The 10,720-nt window shown below is 48.0% G+C and overlaps 1 protein-coding gene across 1 annotated transcript; it reads right to left on the bottom strand.

Moving 5' to 3' along the window:
* Nucleotides 1-858: 858 nt before the first annotated feature.
* Amhr2 (anti-Mullerian hormone receptor type 2) lies at nucleotides 859-10,027 on the bottom strand. The gene is made up of 11 exons (XM_090326460.1): nucleotides 9,331-10,027; nucleotides 8,835-9,017; nucleotides 8,417-8,608; nucleotides 8,079-8,150; nucleotides 7,785-7,897; nucleotides 7,452-7,682; nucleotides 5,258-5,372; nucleotides 3,885-4,057; nucleotides 3,272-3,419; nucleotides 2,981-3,117; nucleotides 859-1,196 (listed from the first exon to the last, which is right to left on the bottom strand). Exons 1-11 carry the CDS (start codon nucleotides 9,377-9,379, stop codon nucleotides 900-902), a joined length of 1,710 nt encoding a protein of 569 aa, XP_090182586.1. The 5' UTR covers nucleotides 9,380-10,027; the 3' UTR covers nucleotides 859-899.
* Between the last annotated feature and the right edge of the window lie 693 nt (nucleotides 10,028-10,720).

The following is a 10,720-nucleotide window of genomic DNA, read 5'->3' as shown; positions in this document are numbered from 1 at the left end:
CAACTTTTCTTAATCAATTTGACAATGAAGATAAATCATGAAGCCAGGCGCCAGTGGCTCATGCCTGTAATCCTAGCTAATCAGGGGACTGAGATCTGAAGATCAAGGTTCAAATCCAGCCCCACAAGAAAATCCATGAGATGCTGATGCCCAATTAATCACCAAACGCAACAGGTTTTTTAGCATAAAAGCCCAGGAACCTTACCGAGACTTTGAGTTCAAGCCCCAGGATGGACCAAAATAAAATTTAAAAAAAAGGTGAGACATGGCTCAAGTAGTAGAGCACCAGTAGTAGAGCTGTGAGTATAAGAGCAAGGTGAGCCGGGTGCGGTGGCTCATGCCTATAATATTAGCTACTCAGGAGGCTGAGATCTGAGGATCAAGGTTCAAGGCCAGCCTGGGCACAAAAGGACCTGAGACTCATCTCCAGTTAACCTCTAGAAAACGAGAAGTGGGACTTGACTCAAGGGTAGGGTGGTAGCCTTGCGCAGAAGAGCCTCATAGAATGCCCAGGCTGAGTTCAAGCCCCATGACCCATACACACACAAAAAAAGAGTATGGTAGTCCTTAGTTCAAGTCCCAGTAAAAGCACAATAAAATAAATAGAATAGAAATGAATGAAGCTGCGGGGGCAGGAAGGGGGGAAGTTCTTAGAAAAGAGAATAGCTCAGAGTCATGGGAATGGAAGAAGGCCCAGGACAAGAGTCAGGAAAGCTGATTTTATCCTCTTTCCTATGTATGCTTACCCTAATTCATTAGTCAGAACCACCATGGACTAGAGGCACACAGTAAAACTCAAGGATTCAGCAAGTAGAACAAACAGTGGAAGGCATATCAGACAGATAGATGATCACCATGTTTATGTTTGCATGTACATAGATTCCATAGAAACTCCTTGTTTACACATGAGAACTGGAATGAGCAGGCTGAAGATTTCTGGAACTAGGGTCTTGCTGAACACCACAGTGGCAGGCACTCATCTGAGGCCTACAGGGGAGACTGGCAGAAGCCGGTGATGAGCAACAGTCTTCTGGACAGAGAGCTGGGCAGTTGTGTGGACAGTCCTGTGAGAAGGAGTGAAGATCTTGAAGATGAGCCAATGTTGCCAGACGCTGCTGTACACACTCAGCAGTCAGACGTGCTTCTGGGTCTGCATCCCAACAGTCTTCCAGAAGCTCCCTCAGACCACTTGTGTGCTGAGAAGAATGACCAGGACACAGATTTGACACAGATATTGAATGGATTCCAGGACTGAAAAGTATCTTAATGTTCAATGCTTCCATTTTTATTTGTTAATTAATTAATTTATTTTTGCCTTTCCTGGGCCCTGTCCCTGAGCTCCTTTTGCTCAAGATAAGCGCTCGTCTATCCCTTGAGCCAGAGCACTGCTTCCGGCTTTTTCTGCATATGTGGTGCTAAGCTAGGTAAGCACTCTACCACTAGGCCACATTCCCAGCTATTCCATTTTTCTATGTGGGATTTAAACTCATGGCCTGAGAATTGTCCCTTAGCTTTTTAGCTCTATCATTGGAGCCACAGCACCACTCCTGGGTTTTTTGTTGTTAACCAGAGATGAGTCGCACGGACTTTTCTGCTGGGGCTGGCTTTGAACTTTGATGCTCACATCACTTGAGTAACTAGGATTACAGGTGTGAGACACTGGTACTGGCTTCTTTTTCTCTTTTCTTCATCAGTGATGGGACTCTAACCCACAGCCTTGCATATTTGAAGCACTTGTCTTGTTGCACACCACTAAGGTACACACCTAGCCCCTCCACTCCTCTTTTGTTTTCAACACTCAACTTCTGATCCTTCCTGGAGTCTCCCTCTCCTGCCCCTCACTGAAGTCTAGCCCTCTGAGGCTTGTTCCCTATGAGACAAACTCCCTGTGTACTTCCTATAGAATGTACATTTTCTTCTGAGGTGCTAATTTAGGCTGACAACATTCTAATAGAAAGTTACTTTCATTTTCTTCAGACAACTGAGGCCTTCAGTAGACAAGGCCTGCCTTCTATTTTCTAAACCAATAGATTTCTACTTATACTGTAGAAATTTCAGACCAGACAGCAGAAGCGGGAGCCTCATATTAAGGAATCATTTGTGCAGCACTGAGCTTCCACAGCTCCGATCCTTAATTCCAGCTCTAATCCTTAATTCCAGAGTCCCTTTTCTAATCCTTTATTCCTAGAACTGGCTTTATTGGGTCACAGCATGAATGAATCTGAATTTTAAGGTCTAGAAGCTGTTCTAACTTGGGAGACATAATTCAAAGTAGTTGCAAAGTCAGAGGGCTTCCTGGAGAAAACTGAGAAAGAGGACTAGCTGATAATGGAGGGAAAACAAAGGCTGGGCAAGTCTCAGCAGGAAGGTATGTGTCTCAGGTAGACAAAAGGATTGTATGAGATTTAGGGGGAAAAAAAAAAAAAGCATTGAATTCGATGAGCACCAGTGTTCATGTCTAAAATCCTAGATATGCAGGAGGCTGAGATCTGAGATTAAAAATTTGAAGCCAATCTGGCCAGAAAAATCAAGCACTTATTTGCATTAATCAGCCAAAAGTAGAAGTATGGCTGCAGAAGTAGAGGTGTGGCTCAAATGGCAGAATACCAACCATAAGCAAAAATGCTGACCAAGAACACAAATTCTGGGGCTAAGAATGTGTGGCTTCATGGTAGAGTGCTTGTTTGCTCAGCATGAAGCTCTAGGTTCAATTCCTCAGTTCACATAAAAAAAAAAAAAGTCGGAAGTGGTGCTGTGGCTCAAGTTGTGGAGCACTAGCCTTGAAAAAGCCCAAGGACAGTGGCAAAAAAAAAAAAAAAAAGTGCAAACTGAAGACCAGTGTTATTGTCCAGCTTCAGCTGAACATGAACCAGGGAATGAGAGATGAGAGGAGACAGAGTAGAAAGACTTCAGCAGAGAAGTTCTTGAAGCCCTTTCCCAGACCCCATTCACTAATGTCAGCTAGCCTGTGGCCTCTTACTGTGGCAAAGTAGTTCCAGGTGAGTGGAATGGAGGGGCGCCTCCTCTCCTCTACTGCCAAGGCCCAAAGTTCACTGGTTCCAGGGGTGCTGCCCAGTTCTGCTTCATAGGCCAGCTGGAAGGGTGGTGGTCTGCTGTCTGGGGAAGGCATAGGGACTGGGTGTCAGCTTATCCTGAGGGTAGCTCCTATGTAGAAAAGTCAGGGAAGAAGGTCATAGTTTTCTGGAACTAGAGCAGGAGGTAGATGAACCTAGAATGACATGAGAAGAGTAGCAAGTATGGGGGATTTTACCAGGCCTCAAATCGGAGCAGCGGCTCAGAATCTCCCACAAAAGCAGAGCCAGAGAGTAAACATCTGCTTGTCGGAGGGCTGTGCCCCAATCCTGTAGATCTAGAGTCTTGTCCAAGAGTTCTGGGGCCATATATCTCTGGGTGCCTGCCTGGAAAGCAAGGTGGGGAGGGTCAAGAATGATCTCTGTGGCCAGGCACTGGTGGCTTATACCTGTAATCCTAGCAGCACTTAGGAGGCTGAGATCTGAGGATTGCTGTTCAAAGCCAGCCTGATCATGAAAAGTCTGTGAGACTCTAATCTCCATTTAATCATCAGAAAACTGGAAGTGGCACTGTGGTTCAAAGTGGTAGAGCACTAGTCTTGAGCTGCAGAGCTCAGGGACAGAGCCCAGGTCCAGAGTTTAAGCCCCACTACCAACAAAAAGAAAGAATGATCTCTATGGCAATATTTCCTGCAGACCAGATCTATGCAACATTCCTCTAACTACAGACTCAGCAATATATTAAGTACTACAGGCATGGCATGCCTGCCTACTTTGTTGTCAAAACAAAGGTTGCACCAGCATCACCAACAATAACCATAACTAGGACCTTGCCCTTATTAGAACACTCACCTCCATGATAGCAGCAGGGCCTCGGGGCTGAGTAGGGACCCAGGCAGGAGGCTGAGTGACGCCAGGGAGCACCAAGGCAAGGCCCAGGTCTCCAATGACACATGACCTATCTTCCCGAATAAGCACATTCTGACTGCTCAGATCTCTGTGAGCAACTGATGGTTTATACTGGCCTGTAAGAAAGCATATTGGAGTACATGAATTGGATGCTACCTCCCTCTCCTCTTCTTTTTCCTTCTCCTCCCCCTCCTCCTCTTCCTCCTCCTCCTTTCCATCGTGGGGCTTGAACTCTGGGCTTGGACATTGTCCCTGAGTGCTTAAGCTCAAGGCTAGTGCCCTACCCCTTGAGATAAGAGTCTCACAGTTGGGGCTGGGAGTTTGGCCTAGTGGTAGAGTGCTTGCCTAGCATGCACAAAGACCTGGGTTCGATTCCTTGGTACCACATACATAGAAAAAAGCCAGAAGTGGTGCTGTGGCTCAAGTGGTAGAGCCTTGAGAAAAATCCAAGGACAGTGCTCAGGCCCTGAGCTTAAGCTCAGGACTGGCAAAAAAAAAAGGGGTCTCACAGTTTTAGTGCCCAGGCTGGCTTTGAACTGTGATCCACAGATCTCAGCTTCCTAAGTAGCTAGAATTACAGGTGTGAACCACCAGGCCCAGCTGCTGCTGCTGCTGCTGCTGCTGCTGCTGCTGCTCCTCCTCCTCCTCCTCCTCCTCCTCCTCCTCCTCCTCCTCCTCCTCCTCCTCCTCCTCCTCCTTCTTCTTCTTCTTCTTCTTCTTCTTCTTTTTTTGTGGGTCATGGGGCTTGAATTCGGCATGGGTGCTATCCCTGAGCTTTTCAGCTCAAGGTTAATACCCTACCCCTGGGCCTGGACATTGTCTCTGAGCTCTTCAGCAAAAGGCTACTGCCCTACCCTTGAGCCAAAACCCATTTCCCATTTTCTAGAGGTTAATTGGAGATAAGAGTCTCAGGTCCTTTTGTGCCCAGGCTGGCTTTGAACCTTGATCCTAAAATCTCAGCCTCCTGAATAGTAAGGATTACAAGCGAGAGCCACCTAGCCCGGCTTACCCAATACTCTTTCTGCAAGCTAAAGAAGAATTAGACAGGAACTGGAAATTTCACCTAGTGGTAGAATGCTTGCTTAGCATGCACAAAGACCTGGGTTCAATTCCTCAGTACCATATACATAGTGGAAATGGTGCTGTGGCTCAAGTGCTAGGGCTCTGGCCTCAAGAAAGTCCAAGGACAGTGCTCAGATGCTGAGTTCAAGCCCCAGGACTGGCAAAAAAGAAGATGAAGACAAAGAAGAAGAGGAATTAGACACATGGATATGTATCTCCTGATTCTCCTGATTCTCTGAAAGCAGCTCATTTACCATTATGCCAGCGCTCTTCATGGAGAAATGCCAAACCCTGAGTCAGGGACTGTGCCATCTTCAAGGAAATTCCCCAGTCACTTGTGTTCTGGGTCAAGTAGTGACATAAGGAGCCCTGGGTAGAAGCAGAGAAAAAAGAAGGAAACAAAACTGGAGCTGATTGATCATCCTAGAGGGTATAAATGACTTGCAGGCTTTCCTCCATAACTTCCCAGCAGACATCCTGATAGATCTAGGCTGAGACAAGAGGCAGGGGAGGAATGAGAGTATACATCAATCAAAGTAATGGAAAAAATTGTGACTCCAGACAGGAGAGGTACCATACATCTATAATCTTATCACTCAGGAGGCTGAGGCAGAACGATAGCAAATTCCAGGCACAAAATACAGGCAAAGGTCCTGGCAATAAATAACTTTTTTTCTTTTTTTTTTGCCAGTGCTGGGCTTGAGCTCAGGGCCTGAGCACTGTCCTTGGAGCTCTACCACTTGAGCCTCAGCACCACTTCCGGCTTTTTTCTACATGTGGTACCGAGGAATTGAACCTGGGTCTTCATGCATGCTAGGCAAGCACTTTAACCACTAGGCCAAACTCCCGGCCCCAAATAAATAACTCTTATCATCACAATTAGCTGAGAGGTTGAGCAGGAGGATCACTTAGGAGTTCAGGACTTATCCTGGGCTTATAGTGAAACCTCATCTCAAAAAAAAAAAAAAAACCACCAACAACAAAAAAGGGCCAGGAGTTTGGCCTAGTGGTAGAGTGCTTGCCTAGCAGGCACGAAGACCTGGATTCGATTCCTCGGTACCACATACATAGAAAAAAGCCGGAAGTGGTTCTGTGGCTCAAGTGGTAGAGCTCTAGCCTTGAGAAAGTCCAAGGACAATGTTCAGGCCCTGAGTTCAAGCTAGGACTGGCAAAACAAAAAACAAAAAAACCAGACACGGTGGCTCAAGCCTATAATCCTAGCTACTCAGGAGGCTGAGATCTGAGGATCAAGGTTCAAACCCAGCTGAGGCACAAAAGGACCTGAGACTCTTATCTCCAGTTAACCTCTAGAAAACAAGAAGTGGGTTTTGGCTCAAGGGTAGGGCAGTAGCCTTGAGCTGAAGAGCTCAGGGACAGCACCCAGGCCGAGTTCAAGCCCCATAACCCCCCCCCCAAAAAAAGGTTGACCTGTATCAGTTGTATAATAAAAAAGAAACAATAACACTAGAGGTATATTTCATTGGTAGAGTGCTTGTCTAGCATTCATGATGGTTTTCTCCCTCAGTTTTTTCTCCAGCAGTACAAAAAAAAAAGGGGGGGGGGGGCCAGGATCATAGCCTAGTGGCTAATGGTACAGTGCTCATCTGGCATGCAGGAATCCCTGGATTCAATTCCTCAATTTCACATACACAGAAAAAGCAAGGAAGTGGTGTTATAGCTCACGGGCAGAACACTAGCCTTGAGAAAGGCCCAAGGACAGTGCCCAGGCCCTGAATTCAAGCTCCAGGACTGACCAAAAAAAAAAAAAAGCTGGGGCTGGGAGTTTGGCCTAGTGGTTAAAGTGCTTGCCTAGCATGCATGAAGACCCGGGTTTGATTCCTCGGTACCACATACATAGAAAAAAGCCGGAAGTGGTGCTGAGGCTCAAGGGGTAGAGCTCTAGCCTTGAGAAAGTCCAAGGACAGTGCTCAGACCCTGAGCTCAAGCCCAGGACTGGCAAAAAAAAAAAAAAAAAAAAAAAAAAAAAGCTGGGTTCTGGTGGCTCAGGCTATAATCCCAGCTATCCTGGAGCCTGAGATTCAAGGATCACTATTTGAAGCCAGCCGAGGCAAGGAAAGTCCATGAGACTCTTACCTCCAATTAATTATCTGAAAGCAGAGGAATAGCTTAAGTGGTAAAGCACAAGCCTTGAACAAGAAAAGCTCAAAAACTGTACCCACTCCCTGAATTTAAGCCCTAAACACACACACACACACACACACACACACACACACACACGCACGCACACACACACACACACACACACACACTCACAGTAAAAAAAATCTAGAACCTAAGGTGTGACAAGTGGTTGAGTACCAGCTAGCAGCAGAAAAATCTAAAATAGAAGAATAAGTATGGGTCGGCCCCCACTGGCATGCAGTCCCCCATCTCTGTCACCCACACAAGCATAATACATATTTACATATGTACATTCCTTGGTCCTACCTTGGGGTACAGTTCCAGTACCAGCAATGGCCCAGAGGACAGGGGGCCAGGGCCTCCTTGGCCGGCAGTGATAAATCGCACAACGTGGTCATGCTGGAGACCTGGTAGCTCGTATACCGCTTTCTCAGCTTGAAACTGGGCCACAGCCCTTGGGGGGAAGGCCTTGATGGCTACCAGCTCACCTTGGAGCCTCCCGGCCCACACCACTGCATGACCTCCTTCCTGGATTACCTGGTGGGGACACTGAGCTGGGTGCCATTCTCTAAGTGCACCAAGGCCAGGCTTCCTCCAGGAATGCCCAGAGGATCCCTCCCTTCTTCCCTCCTTGGGCACCTGGGAAAAACACAGCTCAGGCAGCTCCGGCAACTCCTCATTCCAGTCTCTGTCTGAATCTGGCTCTGCCACTGACCTCCCATGCACTCTGCAGGCCTTTCGCTGTAGCAGCGCTGGGGCAAAGAAGAACCTAAGGGTTAGGGCGCCCGGGCATAGAGACAGAATAGGGGGCGTGTGGGAAGAGAGTACTGAACAAAATCATGTGAGGCTATAGAGATCCTAGGACCAGGTCGGGGCGCCTGGGGAAGGGTCAGAGTTTTGGGTCTTCGTGGAGGGAGGGATGGAGATTAGTACCCAGAATAATGCTGCCCAGTATCAGCAATAGGAACAGCGCCAGCAGCACCAGTGCCATCCAAATGGACTCACCTAGACATTAAGGCAAAACATGCATAGCAACAGGTGAGCCTTGCCCCTCTGAACCTCTCCCCTCTGCTGAGAGCTTGCTTTTCAACTCACCCCCATCCAGATCACAAGCCCCCTTATCTCCTAGTCACCAGGGAAACCAGCTTCCCAAGGCCAGGCGGAGGAAAGCTTGAGGTGGGGGCTGGGTGAGAACTGGCCCCGGTTCTACCTCTACTCTTAACCTGGACCCCAGCCGCCACTAGACTCCATTATCCCCAGAGGAAAGCTACCTGATACAGCCTGGGGACCCTCAGGGCCAGGAGCCCCCAGGCTCTCTGGAGGAGGCAGATGACTGTAATTGGCATTGCAGAAGTCAGTGCCACAGGAGCACGTGAAGAGAGTGGAACCAGGGCTGAGCTGGGCTCTGGGGCTAGGGTTGCAGTGGAGAGATGCACAGCCTGGCTCATCACCATCTTGGCATCCTGATGAGATTAGGGACAAAGGAGAAAAAGGGAAAGCAGAGGTGGGACCAGTCTGAGGACAGAGTCTGATTACAGAAAGGCTAACTCTCTTCTCTATCAACAGTACTACATATTCTTTTCACACATTCCATTTCTCCCCTCACCCCTCGGCACCCTTACAACCCACACGCTAGGATGTGCCTGTGTTCAACCTTAGGGATCCCCTGCCATCTACTTTGCCATTCACCTTGCATCTCCACCTGTGCCCGGCCTTGGGTCAGGTTCCAGATTCCAAAGCAGCAGTGGCTATAGAGGCAACGGATACCTCTGGGGGGCCCCGGTCCTCCACCTAGCAGCTCCCCCAGCATTTTTGCACTTCCTTGCACTCCAGGGGCTTCGAAGAACACACAGGTCCGCATGTTTGGGGGTGCTAAGGCCAAGGATGGGAGAAGGGAAGGGAAGATTCGGGAACAAAGTTAACAGGAACAGTGCCCAGGGCTCCATGACCAAAAAAAAAAAAAAAAGCAGAGGCAAAACGATAGCCAAGTAAACAGACCAAACATGATTTTTCATCTCCTTAGGTCAGTAGACAAGAGGAAAACAAGGTGGACAGAGGTATAGGATGTGGCCCCCACCATGAGGACACACAGCTCTACCCTTCAACCTTACTCTCATCCATCCCATTCACCCCTTTCCTTCACTGGGCTAGTGGAAAGGCCCTGCCCCTCTCTGCAGACACTTACCTTGTGCAGCTGCAGGAAGCAAGGCCCAAAGCCCCAGTGTTCCCAGCATCCTGATGAAGGGTGGCAGCCGAAGAAGGGCAGCATAAGCCTGCCCAGCTGCCACTACCAATGCTTCTTACAGATACAGGGCACTGTGGGGCTTCCAAGCCCTCAGTCCCCAACTCCAACTCCGCCCCTTCTGTCCTATTCCAGTGTCTGTGGGGGAGAAGTCTGCTGTGGGGGAGAGAATGAGTGTGAGGAAAACAGGGGAAGAAAGGGCGGAGCAGAGAACCAAGCTCATATCCTCCTCTCTTCAGCCACCTCCTCTTTTCTCCAGGCAAAGGGGGCCTTTGAGGTTCAGCTGAGAATCCTGTGATACCTGGCTTCAAATCTTTGCCCTCTGCTGCCCTTGGAAGAAGGTGCAGGATCCCATTAGCCTTTCTCAGACTGTAAAACCAAAGTTAGCTTACGTTTAGAACCATTCAGCTCTGCCCAGCATCCCTGCTAACCCATATAATACGACTGAAATGTGTCCCTCATTGGGCAGGGGAAGATTTCTTAGCACCTAGTAGAACTGCCTTAATTTTCCAAATTCGAGAATCAGAAAGTGGCCAGGCAATGAGCATGCCTGCAACCCTACCTACTCAGGAGGCTGAGATCTGAGAGTCACAGTTTGAAGCCAGCCTAGATAGAAAAGTCTGTGAGATTCTTATCTTCAAATAAGCACCAAAAAAGGCCAGAAGTGGAAATGTGGCTCAAGTGATGATGAAGCACTATCCTGGAGTACAAAAGCTCAAGGGATCCTCAGGCTCTGAGTTCAAGCCTTAAGACCAGTATCAGAAAAACAAAAACCAAAACCAGCTCTGTGATAGAAAACTTGCTGAACATGTGCCTAACCCCTGGATTCTCCAGCTCTAACACCATAAACAAAACAATCACATTGATTACACACATATACATCACACACACACACACACACACACACACACACACATCCTAAAACATTATTGAGGATGTAACTTATTCTTGCTGGACCTGGGGCTTGAACACAGGGCCTGAGGCTCTATCCCAGTGGTCCTGAGGAACTGAACCCAGGACTTAATGAATTATAGGCAAGCACTCTATCACTAAGCCGCATTCCCAGTCCCAGGTTATAACTTTTTTTTTTTTTTTTTTTTTGCCAGTCCTGGGGCCAGAACTTAGAGCCTGGGCACTGTCCTTGGGCTTTCTCAAAGTTAACACTCTAGTACTTGAGCCACAGCACCACTTCTGGCGTTTTCTGTATATGTGATACCGAGGAATCGGGTCTCGTGCATGCTAGACAAGTGTTGTACCACTAGACTACATACCTAGACCCAGGATATAACTTTTTATTGAGCACCTATTATGTGATAAGGCACAGCCTATGAAC

This window comes from Megascapheus bottae, chromosome 2, assembly GCF_031878675.1.
Source record: "Megascapheus bottae isolate mThoBot1 chromosome 2, mThoBot2.hap1, whole genome shotgun sequence".
NCBI classification, from domain to species: Eukaryota; Metazoa; Chordata; class Mammalia; order Rodentia; family Geomyidae; genus Megascapheus; species Megascapheus bottae.
Note: the sequence above shows the minus strand (reverse complement) of the source record. Positions and strands in the feature narration are given on the sequence as shown.

What these genes read in the sequence shown, in the direction of transcription:
- Amhr2 (XM_090326460.1), bottom strand. Translation starts at nt 9,379, where the DNA reads ATGCTGGGAACACTGGGGCTTTGGGCCTTGCTTCCTGCAGCTGCACAA. An exon ending in GCTTCCTGCAGCTGCACAAG is followed by an intron (nt 9,018 to 9,330) that starts GTAAGTGTCTGC and finishes CCTTGGCCTTAG; the next exon opens with CACCCCCAAACATGCGGACC. An exon ending in TACTGGAACTGTACCCCAAG is followed by an intron (nt 5,373 to 7,451) that starts GTAGGACCAAGG and finishes GCTTCTACCCAG; the next exon opens with GGCTCCTTATGTCACTACTT.